The sequence below is a fragment of the Ranitomeya imitator genome, chromosome 4 (assembly GCF_032444005.1).
Source record: "Ranitomeya imitator isolate aRanImi1 chromosome 4, aRanImi1.pri, whole genome shotgun sequence".
Taxonomy (NCBI): Eukaryota; Metazoa; Chordata; class Amphibia; order Anura; family Dendrobatidae; genus Ranitomeya; species Ranitomeya imitator.
Window position 1 is genome coordinate 7041199 of NC_091285.1, and position 27023 is coordinate 7068221.

Here is a 27023-nt window from a genome sequence, read left to right on the forward strand (position 1 = left end):
GAAGTCTACTTGTCCCTGGAAATACATATTAACACCTGGGGGCGAACTGCAGCTTTTCTAGACAGATGTAACATTATTGCCAGACTAGAGTCTTCCTATTCTTGTGTGAGGGATTTCCCTCCCTTCTTCCTTGGAGAATTCCTCCAGTTCTGTGAGACTCGTGGGTCGTCTTCCTTCCTCTGCTATTTTCAGGTGTAGCCACAGATTGTCAATGATGTTAGATCAGGGGACTGTGAGGGCCATTGTAAACCCCTCATCTTGCACCTTTTGAGGTCGTGTATTGTGACGTGTGTTTAGGAACATTCTCCATGTGTAGAAGCCATCCTCTTCTCATCTTCCCCTTTTTTACAGATTGTGTTAGGTTTGCACCAAGAATTTGTTGAATTCTCATTGAATCCATTCTTCCCAGTACCCGAGAAATGTTCCCCCTACCATTGGCTGCAGCACAGCCCCAAAAGCATGATTGATCCACCCACATGCTTAATGGTTGGCGTGATGTTCTTATCCTGAAATCCTGGCCCTTTTTTCTACACACATACCTCTGATCATTGTGGCCCCAGATTTCTATTTTATCCTCATTGTCCACAGGACTTGTTTCCATAATGTATCAAGCTTGTCAAGATTTTCTTTTGCATACTTCTGACACTGAATTTTATGGTGAGGACACAGGAGAGGTTTTCTTCTGATGACTCTTCAATGAAGGCCATATTTGTGCAGGTGTCTCTGAACAGTAGAACAATGTACCACAACTCCAGAGTCTGATAAGTTTTTCTGTAGGTCTTCGGCAGTCAACGGGGCGGTCTGATTTGCCTCTCTTGCAATCCTAAGAGCAGCTCTCACTGAAATTTTGCTTGGTCTTCCAGACATTATCGTGACCGCCACTGTTCCTGGTAACGGCCATTTTTTAATTACATTTTGATTTGTGGAAAGGGCAACTTGTGAACACTTTATCGTCTTATAGGTTTCTCCTGCTTTGTGGGTCTCCGACACTCTCGGAGTGCTCAGCAGCTGCTTAAAAGACCCCATGACTGCTGGTTTTTGGCGCAAGGTTAGTGGAGGCTGGGTTTTTATAAAGCTGGGAAATTTCCATCATCTGGCCTTTCCTAACGATGATAGTGAACGAGTCATAACCCTAACAGGCTAATTAAGGCTGAACTCTCGGTCAAAGTTACTGGAGAACAAAAATCTCCAGGGGAGCCAAAACTTTTGCATCAGCCCATTTTCCTTTTCGGAAATTTAAAAGTGTGAAAAAATGACAATATACAGCTCTGGCAAAAATGAAGAGACCACCACATCACATCCCTGTCATGGCCGCCCAATCTCCAGACCTGAACCCCACTGAAAACCTCTGGAATGTAATCAGGAGGATGATGGATAGTCACAAGACATCACACAGAGAAGAACGGCCGACATTATTGTACCAGGAGCAGTGAGAGACTGGAGGAAAGCTGCCGAGACGCAGGGAGCTGGGATTAACAATCATGGTTATTCCACACAATATTGATTTCTGATCTCTTCCTGGGATAAAACATTAGTATTGTTGTTTCTAAATCATTAGGAGCTTGGGGTTTTTTGCATTATTTGAGGTCTGAATTTTTTTGTTATTTTGACCATTTCTCATTTTCAGAAAATAAATACAAAATGTATTGCTGGGAACTTCGGAGACATGTAGTCAGTAGTTCATAGAATAAAAGAACAATTTACATTTTACTCAAAAATATAAAGAGGAAAATCAGACAAACTGAACATTCTGCAGGGGTCTCTTCATTTTTGCCAGAGCTGTATATTTGTTTTTGAGTAAAATACAACAGACATGTGTTCTGCAACCTGCTTACCTGTTCATAATAACAGTAATTGTGACCAGGGTGCACAAACTTTTACATGCCACTGTAGCCCTGGAGTAGGGGGTTGTACAGTACCCGATCCCTATAGTAGTTCTTCTGCTTTTGGTGTCCATGACAGTGGAGGGAAGAATTACATCACTCCGCAGCGCGTCACCTCCAGAGCTGCACTCACTATTCTGCTGTTACATCATGTCTTATCCTCCAGTCACCTCCAGAGCTGCAGTCACTATTCTGCTGTTACATCATGTCTTATCCTCCAGTCACCTCCAGAGCTGCACTCACTACTCTGCTGTTACATCATGTCTTATCCTCCAGTCACCTCCAGAGCTGCACCCACTATTCTGCTGTTACATCATGTATTATCCTCCGGTCACCTCCAGAGCTACACTCACTATTCTGCTGTTACATCATGTCTTAACCTCCAGAGCTGCACTCACTATTCTGCTGTTACATCATGTATTATCCTCCAGTCACGTCCAGAGCTGCACTCACTATTCTGCTGTTACATCGTGTCTTATCCTCCAGTCACCTCCAGAGCTGCACTCACTATTCTGCAGTTACATCACGCCTTATCCTCCAGAGCTGCAGTCCCTATTGTGGTGTTACATCATGTCTTATCCTCCGGTCACCTCCAGAGCTGCACTCACTATTCTGCAGTCACATCATGTCTTATCCTCCAGTCACCTCCAGAGCTGCACTCACTATTCTGCAGTCACATCACGCCTTATTCTCCAGTCACCTCCAGAGCCGCAGTCACATCTCGCCTTATCCTCCAGTCACCTCCAGAGACGCAGTCACATCTCGCCTTATCCTCCAGTCACTCCAGAGCTGAACTCACTATTCTGCAGTCACATCTCGCCTTATCCTCCAGTCACTCCAGAGCTGCACTCACTACTCTGCTGTTACATCATGTCTTATCCTCCAGTCACCTCCAGAGCTGCACTCACTATTCTGCTGTTACATCATGTATTATCCTCCGGTCACCTCCAGAGCTGCACTCACTATTCTGCTGTTACATCATGTCTTATCCTCCAGTCACCTCCAGAGCTGCACTCACTATTCTGCTGTTACATCATGTCTTATCCTCCAGTCACCTCCAGAGCTGCAGTCACATCTCGCCTTATCCTCCAGTCACCTCCAGAGCTGCGGACAGCCCAGGCCGTCAGTAGGGTGTGCACACTCACGCTCGGCGATCTGCTTCACAGGGAACCCCAGGAAGAAGCTGAACTCCACCAGGCTCAGGTTGCGCAGTTGGCCGCTGACGTCGGAGCCGTTGATGAAGCCGCCGCGCTCCCGCACCGCGTAGGTGACGGTCACTGGGGCCTTCCCGCTCCCGAGCCGCGAGGCGCTGATGTTCACCACCTGCAGGACGGCCAATACACGTGACAGCCCCGCCCCCTTATTGAAGCAGCGCTGCAGGGTAAAGCCGGGGGTCACCGAGCACAGCACTCACCTGGACGGTGAAATTCGCGCTCTCCTGGCGCAGTCTCCGGGCCTCGGACAGCGCCAGCGTTAACCCTTTCTGCATCTGTTCACTAAACGTGCAGAGTCTGATGTCCACAGACTGCGGCACAAATTGCAGCACTGCAGGTGGGAAGATGGCGCTGCCGTCAGAAAGGTGAGATGCAGTGTGGGGGCGCGGCATGCTGGGAGTTGTAGTACAGTCTTACCGGTCTGGACGTGGAACCTCAGATCTATCCCCATGAATGTGGTCTGCAGGGAAAGGATGGGGGGAAATCTTCCCATCACAAGACCACTCAGGACGCCATCAACGGCGATGGCGGTGTACACGAGCGGCCCGGACGTCACCATGAACGAGTAGCTGTCCGCCATGGAAAAGACCTGCGAGCAAGAGAACGAAACAGAACATCACCGCGGGCACAACCGTATGTCCTGCAGTACCAGCGCCCACCTGCAGGGGTCACCTCCTGCACCTCAGAATACAATGCAACCAGCTCATAGGCCGGAATAAGGGTCGGACGGGTCCACTACGGGATTATAATCCGGAACCTCAACCCCCACACCGTCCCTCTCCGAGGCTACCTCTGTACCGTGCTGTAACCCCCACGCCGTCCCTCTCCGAGGCTACCTCTGTACCGTGCTGTAACCCCCACACCGTCCCTCTCCGAGGCTACCTCTGTACCGTGCTGTAACCCCAACACCGTCCCTCTCCGAGGCTACCTCTGTACCGTGCTGTAACCCCCACACCGTCCCTCTCCAAGGCTACCTCTGTACCGTGCTGTAACCCCCACACCGTCCCTCTCCAAGGCTACCTCTGTACCGTGCTGTAACCCCCACACCCGTCCCTCTCCAAGGCTACCTCTGTACCGTGCTGTAACCCCCACACCGTCCCTCTCTGAGGTTACCTCTGTACCGTGCTGTAACCCCCACACCGTCCCTCTCCGAGGTTACCTCTGTACCGTGCTGTAACCCCCACACCCGTCCCTCTCCGAGGCTACCTCTGTACCGTGCTGTAACCCCCACACCGTCCCTCTCCGAGGCTACCTCTGTACCGTGCTGTAACCCCCACGCCGTCCCTCTCCGAGGCTACCTCTGTACCGTGCTGTAACCCCCACACCCGTCCCTCTCCGAGGCTACCTCTGTACCGTGCTGTAACCCCCACACCGTCCCTCTCTGAGGTTACCTCTGTACCGTGCTGTAACCCCCACACTAGCCCTCTCTGAGGTTACCTCTATACCGTGCTGTAACCCCCACACCGTCCCTCTCCGAGGCTACCTCTGTACCGTGCTGTAACCCCCACACCGTCCCTCTCCGAGGCTACCTCTGTACCGTGCTGTAACCCCCACGCCGTCCCTCTCCGAGGCTACCTCTGTACCGTGCTGTAACCCCCACGCCGTCCCACTCCGAGGCTACCTCTGTACCGTGCTGTAACCCCCACACCGTCCCTCTCCGAGGCTACCTCTGTACCGTGCTGTAACCCCCACACCGTCCCTCTCCGAGGCTACCTCTGTACCGTGCTGTAACCCCCACACCGTCCCTCTCCGAGGCTACCTCTGTACCGTGCTGTAACCCCCACACCGTCCCTCTCCGAGGCTACCTCTGTACCGTGCTGTAACCCCCACACTGGCCCTCTCTGAGGCTACCGCTGTACCGTGCTGTAACCCCCACTCCGTCCCTCTCCGAGGCTACCTCTGTACCGTGCTGTAACCCCCACACCCGTCCCTCTCCAAGGCTACCTCTGTACCGTGCTGTAACCCCCACACCGTCCCTCTCTGAGGGTACCTCTGTACCGTGCTGTAACCCCCACACTGTCCCTCTCCGAGGCTACCCCTGTACCGTGCTGTAACCCCCACACCGTCCCTCTCCGAGGCTACCTCTGTACCGTGCTGTAACCCCCACGCTGTCCCTCTCCGAGGCTACCTCTGTATCTCACTTATCCTCTGCCCCCCTTCGGTGCTACTTCTTTCCCCCTTCGGTGCTACCTCTGCATCTCTCCATCAGTCTCTCTGGGAATAGTTGTTGCTACCAGCGGACACAAAACAGTAAATGCAGAGAACCCGGGAGACGGGAAGGGAAACCGAGAATCTGCAGCATCAGGCAACAGTCACCAAGAAGGTGGAAAAAATAATTCCCTGCTGTGACCTCTACAATGTCAGCACTCTTCTCCTGACATACTCTGTGCTGCTGAGAACTCTGCTCCTCATATGTACCACTTCTCTCCAGATCAGCACGCTCTTCTCCTGACATACTCTGTGCTGCTGAGAACCCTGCTCCTCATATGTACCACTTCTCTCCAGATCAGCACGCTCTTCTCCTGACATACTCTGTGCTGCTGAGAACCCTGCTCCTCATAAGCACCACTTCTCTCCAGATCAGCACGCTCTTCTCCTGACATACTCTGTGCTGCTGAGAACCCTGCTCCTCATAAGCACCACTTCTCTCCAGATCAGCACGCTCTTCTCCTGACATACTCTGTGCTGCTGAGAACCCTGCTCCTCATATGTACCACTTCTCTCCAGATCAGCACGCTCTTCTCCTGACATACTCTGTGCTGCTGAGAACTCTGCTCCTCATAAGCACCACTTCTCTCCAGATCAGCACGCTCTTCTCCTGACATACTCTGTGCTGCTGAGAACCCTGCTCCTCATATGTACCACTTCTCTCCAGATCAGCACGCTCTTCTCCTGACATACTCTGTGCTGCTGAGAACCCTGCTCCTCATATGTACCACTTCTCTCCAGATCAGCACGCTCTTCTCCTGACATACTCTGTGCTGCTGAGAACCCTGCTCCTCATAAGCACCACTTCTCTCCAGATCAGCACGCTCTTCTCCTGACATACTCTGTGCTGCTGAGAACCCTGCTCCTCATATGTACCACTTCTCTCCAGATCAGCACGCTCTTCTCCTGACATACTCTGTGCTGCTGAGAACTCTGCTCCTCATAAGCACCACTTCTCTCCAGATCAGCACGCTCTTCTCCTGACATACTCTGTGCTGCTGAGAACCCTGCTCCTCATATGTACCACTTCTCTGCAGATCAGCACGCTCTTCTCCTGACATACTCTGTGCTGCTGAGAACCCTTCTCCTCATATGTACCACTTCTCTCCAGATCAGCACGCTCTTCTCCTGACATACTCTGTGCTGCTGAGAACCCTGCTCCTCATATGTACCACTTCTCTCCAGATCAGCACGCTCTTCTCCTGACATACTCTGTGCTGCTGAGAACCCTGCTCCTCATATGTACCACTTCTCTCCAGATCAGCACGCTCTTCTCCTGACATACTCTGTGCTGCTGAGAACCCTGCTCCTCATATGTACCACTTCTCTCCAGATCAGCACGCTCTTCTCCTGACATACTCTGTGCTGCTGAGAACCCTGCTCCTCATATGTACCACTTCTCTCCAGATCAGCACGCTCTTCTCCTGACATACTCTGTGCTGCTGAGAACCCTGCTCCTCATATGTACCACTTCTCTCCAGATCAGCACGCTCTTCTCCTGACATACTCTGTGCTGCTGAGAACCCTGCTCCTCATATGTACCACTTCTCTCCAGATCAGCACGCTCTTCTCCTGACATACTCTGTGCTGCTGAGAACCCTGCTCCTCATATGTACCACTTCTCTCCAGATCAGCACGCTCTTCTCCTGACATACTCTGTGCTGCTGCGGCCGCTCCTGTGCTGCGCTCCTGGTGAATGGAGCTGGGGATAAGCGGAGACTCTGATCTATAATTTATCTGACATTTTCTGTATCCGTCCGCTGATGAATTATAGATGGGAGATGATCTGAGGTTATTCCCAGGCGGAGCGCGGTGGAAGTGCTGTGATCTGTGAGATCGGGGGTGTCAGGCCGGAGGCGTACATCTGTTCTGAGGGGATACAGGGGCATCACCCGCATCTTCTTCCCTGGCCACCATCATGGAGGAAACTTCTGTCACTTTCTATCAGTCTTTACAGCGCCATTGCTCACTATTATCAAGATCTCTTCTTGCTGTCAGTGACTGAAAACCTTTACTGGGGTAAGGCAACACTCTGCAACGGCACAATCCCTCTCCTGCCCTGATAGCCTGTTACAGCAGGATACAGAGTAACGAACCCTCAGCTGTGGTCATGGAGCTGCCCTCTCTCCCCCATGCAGATCACTGCGCTGTCACAATGTGACGCATTTATCACTGGAGCCGTTCTGACACTTCTGACTGTAAATAGAGGCGAGGAGGGGGAGAAACACGGCAGGGACAACTCCAACTTCATACACAACCTGTCGCACCAACATCACGGATGAAGGGAGTATTCCTCACACTGCAATAATCATAACATTACTGATCCTGAGTTACATCCTGTATTATACTCCAGAGCTGCACTCACTATTCTGCTGGTGCAGTCACTGTATACATACATTACATTACTGATCCTGAGTTACATCCTGTATTATACTCCAGAGCTGCACTCACTATTCTGCTGGTGCAGTCACTGTGTACATACATTACATTACTGATCCTGAGTTACATCCTGTATTATACTGCAGAGCTGCACTCACTGTTCTGCTGGTGCAGTCACTATGTACATACATTACATTACTGATCCTGAGTTACATCCTGTATTATACCCCAGAGCTGCACTCACTATTTTGCTGGTGCAGTCACTGTGTACATACATTACATTACTGATCCTGAGTTACATCCTGTATTATACTCCAGAGCTGCACTCACTATTCTGCTGGTGCAGTCACTGTGTACATACATTACATTACTGATCCTGAGTTACATCCTGTATTATACTGCAGAGCTGCACTCACTATTCTGCTGGTGCACTCACTGTGTACATTACATTACTGATCCTGAGTTACATCCTGTATTATACTCCAGAGCTGCACTCACTATTCTGCTGGTGCAGTCACTGTGTACATACATTACATATCCTGAGTTACATCCTGTATTATACTCCAGAGCTGCACTCACTATTCTGCTGGTGCAGTCACTGTGTACATACATTATATTACTGATCCTGAGTTACCTCCTGTATTATACCCCAGAGCTGCACTCACTATTCTGCTGGTGCAGTCACTGTGTACATACATTACATTACTGATCCTGAGTTACATCCTGTATTATACCCCAGAGCTGCACTCACTATTCTGCTGGTGCAGTCACTGTGTACATACATTACATTACTGATCCTGAGTTACATCCTGTATTATACTCCAGAGCTGCACTCCCTATTCTGCTGGTGCAGTCACTGTGTACATACATTACATTACTGATCCTGAGTTACATCCTGTATTATACTCCAGAGCTGCACTCACTATTCTGCTGGTGCAGTCACTGTGTACATACATTACATTACTGATCCTGAGTTACATCCTGTATTATACTCCAGAGCTGCACTCACTATTCTGCTGGTGCAGTCACTGTGTACATACATTACATTACTGATCCTGAGTTACCTCCTGTATTATACTCCAGAGCAGCACTCACTATTCTGCTGTTGGGGTCTCGGAGTTGCACTGCTCCTTCACATTTCATTACTCACCTCTAGCTCCACAGATCGGTTGAAGTGCACGGTTAGTGTTTTCTTGATGGTTTCGGTGACGTTCTCAATATTTGATCCTCGCGATAAAACTGAAATACAAATACACAGGATCGTTAGAGATGCAGAATACACGACAGAGGCAGAGCAGGACAGAGTGAAAGAATTAAGCTCTGGAAGAGCAGTATAATCCTGGCACAACCGGACTCACCGACAGTCACCAGATAAGGTTCCGGATTGGACACATCACACACGAAGCTCGGCCTTGTGGTGGCCACTGTGGTTGTAGCTGTGAGTCCGGAAGGAGGAGTCACCGGTGCGGTCAGGGTGGAGGTTACTGTCGTAGCTCCCAGAGTGATGATGGTGGTGGTAGTTACTTGTGGAGTGGTTGTGTCTAGGATGTTATGGGTGATAGCTGCTGGTGTGGAAGAACTTGGTGGGTTGGTGGTGAAGGGTTGGGCACTTGGCGAGGCAGTGGTCCCTGTAGTGGTGACAGGTAGAGTTGGGGAAGGGTGGGCACTTGGCGAGGCAGTGGTCCCTGTAGTGGTGACAGGTAGAGTTGGGGAAGGGTGGGCACTTGGCGAGGCAGTGGTGCCTGTAGTGGTGACAGGTAGAGTTGGGGAAGGGTGGGCACTTGGCGAGGCAGTGGTGCCTGTAGTGGTGGTAGGTAGAGTTGGGGAAGGGTGGGCACTTGGCGAGGCAGTGGTGCCTGTAGTGGTGACAGGTAGAGTTGGGGAAGGGTGGGCACTTGGCGAGGCAGTGGTGCCTGTAGTGGTGGTAGGTAGAGTTGGGGAAGGGTGGGCACTTGGCGAGGCAGTGGTGCCTGTAGTGGTGATAGGTAGAGTTGTGAAAAAGTGGGCGCTTGGCGAGGCAGTAGTGCCTACAGTGGTGACAGATTGGGATGGGGAAGGGTCAGCACTTGGTCTGGTGATGGCACCAATAGTGGTGACAGGTTGGGTTGGTGATGGAGAAGGCTGGACGTCTGAAGTTTGTGGAGTAGTCGGAAGGAACACCGGACTTGAAGACGGCTGTGAGCTCCACGGCACACTAACTGTAGACGTTGGATATGTGGACGTTTGGCTGGCTGTGGCCACATAGTCAACAGTAGATTCCAAACTGATGGCAGAGGTGGGTGGCATGCTCGGGGCAGCAGTAAAATCGGGTGGCACCAAAGTAGTAACTGAAAAGAGTGAAGTAAAGAACCGCGAGGAATCTGACTCCGGAGATAAAGTCATGCTTTGAACCAAGGTGAATAAAGAGGTCGGAAGAACTTCCTCAACCAAAGCACTAATGGTGTGATCAAAACCAAAGGAAGAGGCGGGCAAGGCATATGTGGTGGCATTCAGTGCAGATGACGACGGTAAAGGCAGCAGAGAGGTAGCACCGGTACTTGAGGTATAGAAGACACTCGACGTCATGATGGTGGACCCCCAGAACTCCGTGAACTCAGACGAAAAGTTCTCAGTCCAGTCAACGCTCGATGGTGATGGAAAGGAAGTGGAATTCAATGGCATGACCTCCATGCTTATCGTTTCACGTATGGTCGTAGAGTAAAACTCCGACAAGGGAGTACTGAACATGGATTTAGATATTGAAAGTACAGACGATGAGTCCTGAGGTTCATATGCAGATACGTGACTGGACGCCAATGGTGAGGAGGACACTGCCATTTCTTCCACTGATGAAGAGAAGAGGCCATCGGGATCCAGGGTGGATACTAAGGTAAAGTATTTAGACTCCACAGAAAGAGATGCGGTTGGAGGGAAGTACATGCCAGACTCTGTTGGCACAAATGCAGGAGCTTCAACTGTGTTCAAAGGTTCATATATTGAACTTTTTATCAGGTACGGGGAAGATATTTCTGTAGTAGAAAAATTGTCCAGATGGATAGAGGTAATTGATGAGATAAGCAGTGAAGGCATTATAGTAGACTCTAATAAAGAAACCCAACGGGTCTCATTTTCTGAGCTCGGGACTGAAGACACCAAGGTTGCGAGGACTTCCGTAGAATCAACAATGTTGGTGAGAAGTACCGAAGAGTCCGTAAGATCTGTATAAAGTGAAGAGACGAAGGGGGTCGGGAGAGAAGACAAAACAGAATCCAGAACATCAACTAAAGAGGTCTTCTGGCTGGTGATGAGGCTGGTCGGAAGAAGATCTCCAGGAAACCCTGAGGTTTGAATGCTGATGGTTTCTACATAATCCTCTGACCACCACTGAGTGTAGGTAACGTCGGTGCCTGTGGTGGACCACATCTCAGAAATGTCAGTGGGCACTGAGCTTTGGAGAGAACTAGACGAGATTTCTGGGTCATGAAAGTATGACGTTTCATATAATGGAGATGTGACGGATATAGCCTCGTTGGGGCTGGTGGTGGAATCCTGCAAGGTAAGAAAACCTAAATCCGAGAAGATACTAGACAAAGGATATTTGGTAGCAGTGCTGGTAACCTCTTGAGTATCGGTCATACTTGGCATTATACTCTCCACAGGGGTAGCCGGCCAAGATGTGGCAGAGATGGCTGGTGTGCTACGTGAAACCATTGACACTTCTATCGAGGAGCCAAAGTAGAAATCTGTAGGGGGCTGCCCAGATTTGGTGCTTTTCAAGGTGAAGCTCGAGGTGACTGCTTCTCCATCTTCAATGAATATTGGAAGCGTTTCCGTGGCCCATGGAGTTTGGTAGAAAGTATCTGGCGGTGGAACCGTCACATCGTCTTCTATAGGACCTTGCGATGCCATATTTACACTCTGTTCCAGGGCAACAGAAGAAGTTGTGATGTAAACACCAGAATACAGCTCCGTGGTATCAGAGCGGGCGTCGTACATCTCAGAAAGCTGAGTCGTCGCGAGGTCTCCCAGAACTGAAGCCAAGGATAACAACGAAGATGTGGAAAGGCTCGGACTTAAGACGACGTCATCGGACAAAGGCCACGGGGTCCGGGTGGGTTCAATGACAGGTTGTGAATCTGGGAGCTGATGGGCGATGGTTTCTGAAGGTGCCAGGTCATTTGAGGAAATGGTTACGGGATAAACGTCCTGGACTCTCTCTTCTGGGACTGAAGCATTTTTGGTTACGGTGGAGTCTTCATCTACTTTCAGGAGCAGGGGACCGAAGTGGACGACTGCAAGAAAAGCAAAAACACAATGAGGAAATCGTAATAATAGAAAAAAACAAGTAACATCGATCCCACCCCACTACTCTTGTCCTGTCTCTGGGGGTCCCACTGGCCTACAAGCTTCCTTCCTCCACCGTAGACTGGTATGTGATTGCTGCAGTCAATCAATGGCGACTGTAGCCAGTGATTGGGTGGAATGGTCATGTGTCTGGTCTGTGCTACCAAAACGCGATGTACAAACATCTATTCTGGTCGTATGAATTGCTGTAGCCAATCACTGGTGACGATGGAGATGTAAAGGTCATTGCTGTAGGAAGTGATTGGCTGCAGCAGTCAAATGCCTGTTCCAGGTGGAAGAAGCTCAGAGATCAGTGAGAAACCCAGGTGGTAGTAGACAAGGACCTACGGAAAACCGGTTGGTGAGTACACTTGGTCATACTGAGGTGCACCGCCCCTTTAAATTTCAATAATTAGAATAGTAAAAACATTGAGACAAGTAAAGAAATAAATAAGAAATATAATACAATAGTTGATCATCACGTAATAATAATGCTTCCCTATCATTAAAAAAAATGGTGACGTCCTATCAGATGCAATTACCAACGTTTTACCCACTGTTATCCTGTCAGATTAATACGCCAGTGCGTTTCACACAACCACCGCTGCTTCATCCTGTCAGGTTCATACTCCAGTGCGTTTCACACAACCACTGCTTCATGCTGTTATATTCATACTCCAGTGCGCTTCACCCAACCACCGCTGCTTCATCCTGTCAGGTTCATCCTCCAGTGCGCTTCACACAACCACTGCTTCATGCTGTTATATTCATACTCCAGTGCGTTTCACACAACCACCGCTTCATCCTGTCTGATTCATCCACCAGTGCGTTTCACACAACCACCGCTTCATCCTGTCTGATTCATCCACCAGTGCGTTTCACACAACCACCGCTGCTTCATCCTGTCACATTCATACTCCAGTGCGTTTCACACAACCACCGCTTCATCCTGTCAGGTTCATCCTCCAGTGCGCTTCACACAACCACTGCTTCATGCTGTTATATTCATACTCCAGTGCGTTTCACACAACCACCGCTTCATCCTGTCAGGTTCATCCTCCAGTGCGTTTCACACAACCACCGCTTCATCCTGTCTGATTCATCCACCAGTGCGTTTCACACAACCACCGCTGCTTCATCCTGTCACATTCATACTCCAGTGCGTTTCACACAACCACCGCTGCTTCATCCTGTCAGGTTCATCCTCCAGCGCGTTTCACACAACCACCGCTGCTTCATCCTGTCAGATTCATCCTCCAGTGTGCTTCACCCAACCACCGCTCCTTCATCCTGTCAGATTCATCCACCAGTGCGTTTCACACAACCACCACCGCTTCATCCTGTCAGGTTCATCCTCCAGTGCGTTTCACACAACCACCGCTGCTTCATCCTGTCAGATTCATCCTCCAGTGCGTTTCACACAACCACCACAGCTTCATGCTGTTATATTCATACTCCAGTGCGTTTCACACAACCACCGCTGCTTCATCCTGTCAGGTTCATCCTCCAGTGCGTTTCACACAACCACCGCTGCTTCATGCTGTTATATTCATACTCCAGTGCGTTTCACAGAACCACCGCTGCTTCATCCTGTCACATTCATACTCCAGCGCGTTTCACACAGCCACCACTACTTCATGCTGTTATATTCATACTCCAGTGCGTTTCACACAACCACCGCTGCTTCATCCTGTCAGGTTCATCCTCCAGTGCATTTCACACAACCACCGCTGCTTCATCCTGTCACATTCATACTCCAGCGCGTTTCACACAACCACCGCTGCTTCATCCTGTCACATTCATACTCCAGTGCGTTTCACACAACCACCGCTGCTTCATCCTGTCAGATTCATTCTCCAGTACGTTTCACACAACCACCGCTGCTTCATGCTGTTATATTCATAATCCAGTGCGTTTCACACAACCACCACTGCTTCATGCTGTTATATTCATACTCCAGTGCGTTTCACACAACCACAGCTCCTTCATCCTGTCAGGTTCATCCTCCAGTGCGTTTCACACAACCACCGCTGCTTCTTCCTGTCAGGTTCATACTCCAGCGCATTTTACACAACCATGGCTTCATCCTGTCAGATTCATCCTCCAGTGCGTTTTACACACCTCATTCCCTCTCTAGTTGGACTCATACTCCACACATGCATTGCTTTGTCCTGTCCGATTCACGTCATCGTGTTTTCATATTCTGCAGGGCGTTTTAGTAATTTATTTATCTGACCTCTCTAACTCATATTCCAGTGCGTTTCATACATATCACTTTGTTTTGTCTGATTTATACTCTACATTGTGTCACATTCAGCTTCCCCGTCAGTTTAATTTCCAGCGCATTTCACACAGCTTTGTCCAGTAAGTTTAAAACATCCATTGCTTTGTCCTGTCCGATTCATTCACCATCACTTGGCCCTGCTCGCCACATTTCATACACTTTGCCTGAAAAATACATCAGCACATATCATACATCCATCGCTCCACCCTGACCAATTTATTCCCCAGTGCATTTTACACCTCCATCATTTCTTCCTTCCAATTCATCCAAAGTGTTGATAATACCCATCACTTCGTCTTTTCCTGATTCACACAAGCGGTTTTGTCACTCCTGTTGCTGCTTCCTGCCCAATTCACACTCTGGAGTGTTTGATACCAGCGCTGCGTCGTGTCCGATTCAGTTTAGCGCGTTTCTCACACCCATCGCTGCGTCCTATCAATCCACCATTGCGTTTCTCATCCTTCGCTGCGTTCTTTCAATACATCGCATTTCTCACCTATTGCTTCTTCCGGTTAAACCACCAGTGCGTTTCTCACACCCATCGCTGTGTCCCGTCCGGTTAATCCACCAACACGTTTCTCACACCCATCGCTGCCTCCCGTCCGGTTAATCCACCAGCGCGTTTCTCACACCCATCGCTGCGTCCCTTCCAGTTAATCCACCAGCGCGTTTCTCACACCCATCGCTGTGTCCCGTCCGGTTAATCCGCCAGCGTGTTTCTCACACCCATTGCTGCGTCTCGTCCGGCTAATCCACCAGCGCGTTTCTCACACCCATTGCTGCGTCCCGTCCGGTTAATCCACCAGCGCGTTTCTCACACCCATCGCTGCGTCCCTTCCAGTTAATCCACCAGCGCGTTTCTCACACCCATCGCTGTGTCCCGTCCGGTTAATCCGCCAGCGTGTTTCTCACACCCATCGCTGCGTCCCGTCCGGTTAATCCACCAGCGCGTTTCTCACACCCATCGCTGCGTCCCTTCCAGTTAATCCACCAGCGCGTTTCTCACACCCATCGCTGTGTCCCGTCCGGTTAATCCGCCAGCGTGTTTCTCACACCCATCGCTGTGTCCCGTCCGGTTAATCCGCCAGCGTGTTTCTCACACCCGTCACTGCGTCCCGTCCAGCTAATCCACCAGCGCGTTTCTGACACCCGTCACTGCGTCCCATCCAGTTAATCCACCAGCGCGTTTCTCACCCATTGCTTCTTCTGGTTAATCCACCAGCGCATTTCTCACACCCATAGCTGCATCCCGTCCGGTTAATCCACCAGCGCGTTTCTGACACCCGTCACTGCGTCCCATCCAGTTAGTCCACCAGCGCGTTTCTCACCCATTGCTTCTTCTGGTTAATCCACCAGCGCATTTCTCACACCCATCGCTGCGTCCCGTCCGGTTAATCCTCCAGCGCGTTTCTCACACCCATCGCTGCCTCCCGTACAGTTAATCCACCAGCGCGTTTCTCACACCAGTTGCTGCGCCCCCCGGTTAATCCACCAACTTGTTTCTCACACCCATCACTGTGTCCCGTCCGGTTAATCCACCAGCGCGTTTCTCACACCTATCGCTGCGTCCCGTCCGGTTAATCCACCAGCGTGTTTCTCACACCCATTGCTGCGTCCCATCCGGTTAATCCACCAGCGCGTTTCTCACACCCATCGCTGCGTCACGTCCGGTTAATCCACCAGCGTGTTTCTCACACCCATTGCTGCGTCCCATCCGGTTAATCCACCAGCGCGTTTCTCACACCCATCGCTGCGCCCGGTTAATCCACCAGCGCGTTTCTCACACCCATCGCTACGTCCTGTCTGGTTAATCCACCAGTGCGTTTCTCACACCCATCGCTGCGTCCCATCCGGTTAATCCACCAGCGCGTTTTTCACACCCATCACTGCGTCCCATCCGGTTAATCCACCAGCGCGTTTCTCACACCCATCGCTGCGCCCTGTGTATTCTATTTCGGGCCATGCTGTCATTTTTAGCTGGCTGAATTCGGGGCTTTCTGCGGCCGCCACAGATGCGTCCGATGTCTATAATCCCGGATTTATGACGACCCATTCCTGGCATTTCTGATATTTCTGACCGCCAGCTGTGACGGCGACATTTTTCGCCATTTGCTCTACGACGTGTGAGCATTTAGGATTTTCACTGGACGACATTTTTTTTCAGAAATCGATTTGCTCTTGGTGATGAGGGAGATAAATGGCAGGAAAAGACGGAGGGCTCATTAATATTCATCTGATCGTCTCCTGGAAACCGCGCTCCCCCAGAGGCCTCTTCAGGGGGCTGAGATGGCGGCGCAGCAGAGACAGCGAGAGACGCCTCACCTTGGACCGAAAAAATCCTCAGAAGGAAATCGCCAAAAACAGCAGAAGACGTCAGGAGACGGGTGAGATGGGCGAAGAGGGAGGGGCGAGAAGGGCCACACGACGCGGGAAGGGCCACACGGGCGAGAAGGGCCACACGACGCGGGAAGGGCCACACGGGCGAGAAGGGCCACACGGGCGAGAAGGGCCACACGGCGCGGGAAGGGCCATACGGGCGAAAAGGGCCACACGGGCGAGAAGGGCCACACGGGCGAGAAGGGCCACACGACGCGGGAAGGGCCACACGGGCGAGAAGGGCCACACGGGGGCGGGAAGAGCGAGACACTGCTGCGGTCTGTGATGGATTTAATATTTCCTCTTTGTAATAATCCAATAAAAAATAATCGTACGTAAAATCTGAACACTCTTGTTGCCCACGGTAACGTGTCAGTGGCGTCCATTTTGTCAGTAAATGAAAGCTAAATTTCGATTGCTTGCTAGTTGTCTATAGCAACCAATGGGAAATAGTCTTTCATATATTGGGCTTCCCTGAAAAAATGAAACCTTTCTTCTGATTGGTTGTCTTCTCTTGAATGCAGGTTACCATAGATATAAGGCTAAATTGCAATATAATGGCAGTAATGGCGGCCGCACAATAAACACTTAACCCTCGCACTGCTGGCGGTGTGCGGAGACCTCCAGTTACAGCGTTTCGGGGGGGAGGGGGGGGGGGGGGCAGTAAATATCCGTTTCCTCATAGCGACAGGTGGCCAGCGACAGGACTCGCATTCTCCGGAATGGCGAGAATTGTGTCCACAACAAAGACCCCGAGGAGAGGCGGCACACGGCGTAATGCTATGCGCTCGCCATGTCTGATGCCGTCAGGGTCAATACTGCGAATTTTGACAAAAACGGATCCTTCACAAATGGTGAAAAACTGATGCGACGGATCCGTTTTTTCGCCGGATCCAAGTAGCTGATCCGGCTAATTGCATCCTAAGGGGGGAGGGAGACCAGAATGCAAAATGCAATCTGAGCATGCTCAAATAAAAAACAGAATCCGTCGCCATAGGCTTCCATTGTAGCCAACGACGGATGGCGACGGACACAAAAACCGTTCCTATGTCCGTTTTCTCCGGAAAACCAATTTTTGATGGATCCAGCAAAAAAACGGATGAAACGTGAGGACATCAGTTGCTAATACAAGTCTATGAGGAAAAAACGGAACCGGCAGCAACTTTTGCCGGATCCGTTTTTTTTTTCCCTTCACAATTCGCCGGATTGTGCTTGACAGCAAAAAACTGATGTGTGAAAGCCTTAAAGGGCCACACACGGTGCCCACAGCCTCCAGACACAGAGGGTTACCGGCCCTTTAAATCAGCTTGTGTTCTACATCAACCATGACCGACATCTCCGGTGGATGACACTCGCTGTGTCGCCATAACAACCTGATCATTTGCGGAGCGACGTCCTTATTTTACACGGTAACGCCGCCGCCGCTTCGCTGGTTTCTTGATGATTTCAGTCTGGCAGTCGCACTTCACAGCGGCTGATTATATCTGAGGTGACGGCGCAAAGTGCGAACACCGCAGCCCGGATTTATGGGACAGTCACAGGATGAAGTGGCCACCACCCTAGGAGACGAGACCGGCGTCAACGTGCAAGTGTGACGGTCAGATAGGACTCCACACCTCCAGAGCAGCGCTCATAATTCTGCATTCACATCAGACCTTGTACAGCAGTCACCTCCAGAGCAGCGCTCATAATTCTGCATTCACATCAGACCTTGTACTCCAGTCACCTCCAGAGCAGCGCTCATAATTCTGCATTCACATCAGACCTTGTACAGCAGTCACCTCCAGAGCAGCGCTCATAATTTTCTGCATTCACATCAGACCTTGTACAGCAGTCACCTCCAGAGCAGCGCTCATAATTCTGCATTCACATCAGACCTTGTACAGCAGTCACCTCCAGAGCAGCGCTCATAATTCTGCATTCACATCAGACCTTGTAATCCAGTCACCTCCAGAGCAGCGCTCATAATTCTGCATTCACATTAGAGGGCACAATTCTAAAACCAGCCCCCCTCCCATGGCTCCATCAGGCCCGGAGCTGCGTTCCCCCCCACATTACAGCCGCAGGACGATGTTTCTGCTGCGGTTTTACCTCTTTGTATCAGAAATAAAAGACTTCATCAGAATTTGTGCCTGAATTCATCTCAACAAGAGCCGACCCCATAATGTGCAGACGAAAGAGCGGAGGAGACCCCCGCAGTCACACACTGTCTCATCGGGTTTGTAAGAAAAGTCACAGAGCGGAGAAAACAGCGGAGCCGGAACCAGGACGACAGATTCCCCGAAGCCACCGAGAAGCCGCGTACACGGCGAAGATCCGCACCAAGAACCGTATACACTGCACAGTACCACTCCTCCTGTATATACACTGCACAGCACCGCTCCTCCTGTATATATACACTGCACAGCACCGCTCCTCCTGTATATATACACTGCACAGCACCACTCCTCCTGTATATATACACTGCACAGTACCACTCCTCCTGTATATATACACTGCACAGTACCACTCCTCCTGTATATATACACTGCACAGTACTACTCCTCCTGTATATATACACTGCACAGTACCACTCCTCCTGTATATATACACTGCACAGTACCACTCCTCCTGTATATATACACTGCACAGTACCACTCCTCCTGTATATATACACTGCACAGTACCACTCCTCCTGTATATATACACTGCACAGTACCACTCCTCCTGTATATATACACTGCACAGTGCAGCTCCTCCTGTATATATACACTGCACAGTACTACTCCTCCTGTATATATACACTGCACAGTACCACTCCTCCTGTATATATACACACTGCACAGCACAGCTCCTCCTGTATATATACACTGCACAGCACCGCTCCTCCTGTATATATACACTGCACAGTACCACTCCTCCTGTATATATACACTGCACAGTACCACTCCTCCAGTATATATACACTGCACAGTACCACTCCTCCTGTATATATACACTGCACAGTACTACTCCTCCTGTATATATACACTGCACAGTACCACTCCTCCTGTATATATACACTGCACAGTACCACTCCTCCTGTATATATACACTGCACAGTACCACTCCTCCTGTATATATACACTGCACAGTACCACTCCTCCTGTATATATACACTGCACAGTACCACTCCTCCTGTATATATACACTGCACAGTACCACTCCTCCTGTATATATACACTGCACAGTGCAGCTCCTCCTGTATATATACACTGCACAGTACTACTCCTCCTGTATATATACACTGCACAGTACCACTCCTCCTGTATATATACACTGCACAGTACTACTCCTCCTGTATATATACACTGCACAGCACCACTCCTCCTGTATATACACTGCACAGTACCACTCCTCCTGTATATATACACTGCACAGTACCACTCCTGTATATATACACTGCACAGTACCACTCCTCCTGTATATATACACTGCACAGCACCACTCCTCCTGTATATATACACTGCACAGTACCACTCCTCCTGTATATATACACTGCACAGTACTACTCCTCCTGTATATATACACTGCACAGCACCGCTCCTCCTGTATATATACACTGCACAGTACCACTCCTCCTGTATATATACACTGCACAGTACCACTCCTCCTGTATATATACACTGCACAGTACCACTCCTGTATATATACACTGCACAGTACCACTCCTCCTGTATATATACACTGCACATTACCACTCCTCCTGTATATATACACTGCACAGTACCACTCCTCCTGTATATATACACTGCACAGTACCACTCCTCCTGTATATATACACTGCACAGTACCTCTCCTCCTGTATATATACACTGCACAGTACCACTCCTCCTGTATATATACCCTGCACAGTGCAGCTCCTCCTGTATATATACACTGCACAGTACCACTCCTCCTGTATATATACACTGCACAGTACCACTCCTCCTGTCCTGTATATATACCCTGCACAGTACCACTCCTCCTGTATATATACACTGCACAGTACCACTCCTCCTGTATATATACACTGCACAGTACCGCTCCTCCTGTATATATACACTGCACAGCACCACTCCTCCTGTATATATACACTGCACAGTACCGCTCCTCCTGTATATATACACTGCACAGTACCGCTCCTCCTGTATATATACACTGCACAGTACCACTCCTCCTGTATATATACACTGCACAGTACCACTCCTCCTGTATATATACACTGCACAGCACCACTCCTCCTGTATATATACACTGCACAGTACCACTCCTCCTGTATATATACACTGCACAGCACCACTCCTCCTGTATATATACACTGCACAGTACCGCTCCTCCTGTATATATACACTGCACAGTACCACTCCTCCTGTATATATACCCTGCACAGTGCAGCTCCTCCTGTATATATACACTGCACAGTACCACTCCTCCTGTATATATACACTGCACAGTACCACTCCTCCTGTCCTGTATATATACCCTGCACAGTACCACTCCTCCTGTATATATACACTGCACAGTACCACTCCTCCTGTATATATACACTGCACAGTACCACTCCTCCTGTGTATATACACTGCACAATACCACTCCTCCTGTATATATACACTGCACAGTACTACTCCTCCTGTATATATACACTGCACAGTGCAGCTCCTCCTGTATATATACACTGCACAGTACCACTCCTCCTGTATATATACACTGCACAGTACCACTCCTCCTGTATATATACACTGCACAGTACCACTCCTCCTGTATATATACACTGCACAGTACCACTCCTCCTGTATATATACACTGCACAGTACCACTCCTCCTGTATATATACACTGCACAGTACCACTCCTCCTGTATATATACACTGCACAGTACCACTCCTCCTGTCCTGTATATATACACTGCACAGTACCACTCCTCCTGTATATATACACTGCACAGTACCACTCCTCCTGTATATATACACTGCACAGTACCACTCCTCCTGTATATATACACTGCACAGTACCACTCCTCCTGTCCTGTATATATACACTGCACAGTACCACTCCTCCTGTATATATACACTGCACAGTACCACTCCTCCTGTATATATACACTGCACAGTACCGCTCCTCCTGTATATATACACTGCACAGCACCACTCCTCCTGTATATATACACTGCACAGCACCACTCCTCCTGTATATATACACTGCACAGTACCACTCCTCCTGTATATATACACTGCACAGTACCACTCCTCCTGTATATATACACTGCACAGTACCACTCCTCCTGTATATATACACTGCACAGCACCACTCCTCCTGTATATATACACTGCACAGTACCGCTCCTCCTGTATATATACACTGCACAGTACCACTCCTCCTGTATATATACCCTGCACAGTGCAGCTCCTCCTGTATATATACACTGCACAGTACCACTCCTCCTGTATATATACACTGCACAGTACCACTCCTCCTGTCCTGTATATATACCCTGCACAGTACCACTCCTCCTGTATATATACACTGCACAGTACCACTCCTCCTGTATATATACACTGCACAGTACCGCTCCTCCTGTATATATACACTGCACAGCACCACTCCTCCTGTATATATACACTGCACAGTACCACTCCTCCTGTATATATACACTGCACAGTACCGCTCCTCCTGTATATATACACTGCACAGTACCACTCCTCCTGTATATATACACTGCACAGTACCACTCCTCCTGTATATATACACTGCACAGTACCACTCCTCCTGTATATATACACTGCACAGTACCACTCCTCCTGTATATATACACTGCACAGTACCACTCCTCCTGTATATATACACTGCACAGCACCACTCCTCCTGTATATATACACTGCACAGTACCGCTCCTCCTGTATATATACACTGCACAGTACCACTCCTCCTGTATATATACCCTGCACAGTGCAGCTCCTCCTGTATATATACACTGCACAGCACCACTCCTCCTGTATATATACACTGCACAGTACCACTCCTCCTGTCCTGTATATATACCCTGCACAGTACCACTCCTCCTGTATATATACACTGCACAGTACCACTCCTCCTGTATATATACACTGCACAGTACCACTCCTCCTGTGTATATACACTGCACAATACCACTCCTCCTGTATATATACACTGCACAGTACTACTCCTCCTGTATATATACACTGCACAGTGCAGCTCCTCCTGTATATATACACTGCACAGTACCACTCCTCCTGTATATATACACTGCACAGTACCACTCCTCCTGTATATATACACTGCACAGTACCACTCCTCCTGTATATATACACTGCACAGTACCACTCCTCCTGTATATATACACTGCACAGTACCACTCCTCCTGTATATATACACTGCACAGTACCACTCCTCCTGTATATATACACTGCACAGTACCACTCCTCCTGTATATATACACTGCACAGTACCACTCCTCCTGTCCTGTATATATACACTGCACAGTACCACTCCTCCTGTATATATACACTGCACAGTACCACTCCTCCTGTATATATACACTGCACAGTACCACTCCTCCTGTCCTGTATATATACACTGCACAGTACCACTCCTCCTGTATATATACACTGCACAGTACCACTCCTCCTGTATATATACACTGCACAGTACCACTCCTCCTGTATATATACTGCACAGTACCACTCCTCCTGTATATATACACTGCACAGTACCACTCCTCCTGTATATATACACTGCACAGTACCACTCCTCCTGTATATATACACTGCACAGTACTACTCCTCCTGTATATATACACTGCACAGTGCAGCTCCTCCTGTATATATACACTGCACAGTACCACTCCTCCTGTATATATACACTGCACAGTACCACTCCTCCTGTATATATACACTGCACAGTACCACTCCTGTATATATACACTGCACAGTACCACTCCTCCTGTATATATACACTGCACAGTACCACTCCTCCTGTATATATACACTGCACAGTACCACTCCTCCTGTATATATACACTGCACAGTACCACTCCTCCTGTATATATACACTGCACAGTACCACTCCTCCTGTATATATACACTGCACAGTACCACTCCTCCTGTATATATACACTGCACAGTACCACTCCTCCTATATATATACACTGCACAGTACCACTCCTATATATATACACTGCACAGTACCACTCCTCCTGTATATATACCCTGCACAGTGCAGCTCCTCCTGTATATATACACTGCACAGTGCAGCTCCTCCTGTATATATACACTGCACAGTACCACTCCTCCTGTATATATACACTGCACAGTACCACTCCTATATATATATATATATATACACTGCACAGTACCACTCCTCCTGTATATATACCCTGCACAGTGCAGCTCCTCCTGTATATATACACTGCACAGTACCACTCCTCCTGTATATATACACTGCACAGTACCACTCCTCCTGTATATATACACTGCACAGTACCACTCCTCCTGTCCTGTATATATACACTGCACAGTACCACTCCTCCTGTATATATACACTGCACAGTACCACTCCTCCTGTATATATACCCTGCACAGTACCACTCCTCCTGTATATATACCTGCACAGTACCACTCCTCCTGTATATATACACTGCACAGTACCACTCCTCCTGTATATATACCCTGCACAGTGCAGTTCCTCCTGTATATATACACTGCACAGTACCACTCCTCCTGTATATATACACTGCACAGTACCACTCCTTCTGTATATATACACTGCACAGTACCACTCCTCCTGTATATATACACTGCACAGTACCACTCCTCCTGTCCTGTATATATACACTGCACAGTACCGCTCCTCCTGTATATATACACTGCACAGTACCACTCCTCCTGTATATATACCCTGCACAGTACCACTCCTCCTGTATATATACACTGCACAGTACCACTCCTCCTGTATATATACACTGCACAGTACCACTCCTCCTGTATATATACACTGCACAGTACCACTCCTCCTGTATATATACACTGCACAGTACCACTCCTCCTGTATATATACACTGCACAGTACCACTCCTGTATATATACACTGCAGAGTACCACTCCTCCTGTATATATACACTGCACAGTACCACTCCTCCTGTATATATACACTGCACAGTACCACTCCTCCTGTATATATACACTGCACAGTACCACTCCTCCTGTATATATACACTGCACAGTACCACTCCTCCTGTATATATACACTGCACAGTACCACTCCTCCTGTATATATACACTGCACAGTGCAGCTCCTCCTGTATATATACACTGCACAGTGCAGCTCCTCCTGTATACACTGCACAGTACCACTCCTCCTGTATATATACACTGCACAGTACCACTCCTCCTGTATATATACACTGCACAGTACCACTCCTCCTGTATATATACACTGCACAGTGCAGCTCCTCCTGTATATATACACTGCACAGTGCAGCTCCTCCTGTATACACTGCACAGTACCACTCCTCCTGTATATATACACTGCACAGTACCACTCCTCCTGTATATATACACTGCACAGTGCCGCTCCTCCTGTATATATACACTGCACAGTGCCACTCCTCCTGTATATATACACTGCACAGCACCACTCCTCCTGTATATATACACTGCACAGTGCAGCTCCTCCTGTATATATACACTGCACAGTGCCACTCCTCCTGTATATATACACTGCACAGTACCACTCCTCCTGTATATATACACTGCACAGTACCACTCCTCCTGTATATATACACTGCACAGTACCACTCCTCCTGTCCTGTATATATACACTGCACAGTACCACTCCTCCTGTATATATACACTGCACAGTACCACTCCTCCTGTCCTGTATATATACACTGCACAGTACCACTCCTCCTGTATATATACACTGCACAGTACCACTCCTCCTGTATATATACACTGCACAGTACCACTCCTCCTGTATATATACTGCACAGTACCACTCATCCTGTATATATACACTGCACAGTACCACTCCTCCTGTATATATACACTGCACAGTACCACTCCTCCTGTATATATACACTGCACAGTACCACTCCTCCTGTATATATACACTGCACAGTACTACTCCTCCTGTATATATACACTGCACAGTGCAGCTCCTCCTGTATATATACACTGCACAGTACCACTCCTCCTGTATATATACACTGCACAGTACCACTCCTCCTGTATATATACACTGCACAGTACCACTCCTCCTGTATATATACACTGCACAGTACCACTCCTCCTGTATATATACACTGCACAGTACCACTCCTCCTGTATATATACCCTGCACAGTGCAGCTCCTCCTGTATATATACACTGCACAGTACCACTCCTCCTGTATATATACACTGCACAGTACCACTCCTCCTGTCCTGTATATATACCCTGCACAGTACCACTCCTCCTGTATATATACACTGCACAGTACCACTCCTCCTGTATATATACACTGCACAGTACCGCTCCTCCTGTATATATACACTGCACAGCACCACTCCTCCTGTATATATACACTGCACAGTACCACTCCTCCTGTATATATACACTGCACAGTACCGCTCCTCCTGTATATATACACTGCACAGTACCACTCCTCCTGTATATATACACTGCACAGTACCACTCCTCCTGTATATATACACTGCACAGTACCACTCCTCCTGTATATATACACTGCACAGTACCACTCCTCCTGTATATATACACTGCACAGTACCACTCCTCCTGTATATATACACTGCACAGCACCACTCCTCCTGTATATATACACTGCACAGTACCGCTCCTCCTGTATATATACACTGCACAGTACCACTCCTCCTGTATATATACCCTGCACAGTGCAGCTCCTCCTGTATATATACACTGCACAGCACCACTCCTCCTGTATATATACACTGCACAGTACCACTCCTCCTGTCCTGTATATATACCCTGCACAGTACCACTCCTCCTGTATATATACACTGCACAGTACCACTCCTCCTGTATATATACACTGCACAGTACCACTCCTCCTGTGTATATACACTGCACAATACCACTCCTCCTGTATATATACACTGCACAGTACTACTCCTCCTGTATATATACACTGCACAGTGCAGCTCCTCCTGTATATATACACTGCACAGTACCACTCCTCCTGTATATATACACTGCACAGTACCACTCCTCCTGTATATATACACTGCACAGTACCACTCCTCCTGTATATATACACTGCACAGTACCACTCCTCCTGTATATATACACTGCACAGTACCACTCCTCCTGTATATATACACTGC

At 48.9% G+C, this 27023-nt stretch overlaps 1 protein-coding gene across 4 annotated transcripts in view; it reads right to left on the reverse strand.

Moving 5' to 3' along the window:
• Positions 1-27023, reverse strand: part of KIAA1549 (KIAA1549 ortholog) — an 88553-nt gene that overhangs the window by 29060 nt on the left and 32470 nt on the right. For all 4 annotated transcript variants that reach the window (XM_069762842.1, XM_069762840.1, XM_069762841.1 and 1 more), the window contains exons 2-6: positions 9043-11955; positions 8835-8923; positions 3515-3686; positions 3298-3428; positions 3029-3206 (exon numbers count right to left, since the gene is read on the reverse strand). In XM_069762842.1, coding sequence (XP_069618943.1) covers positions 3029-3206; positions 3298-3428; positions 3515-3686; positions 8835-8923; positions 9043-11955 — 3483 coding nt within the window. The remainder of the gene's footprint in view (positions 1-3028; positions 3207-3297; positions 3429-3514; positions 3687-8834; positions 8924-9042; positions 11956-27023) is intronic.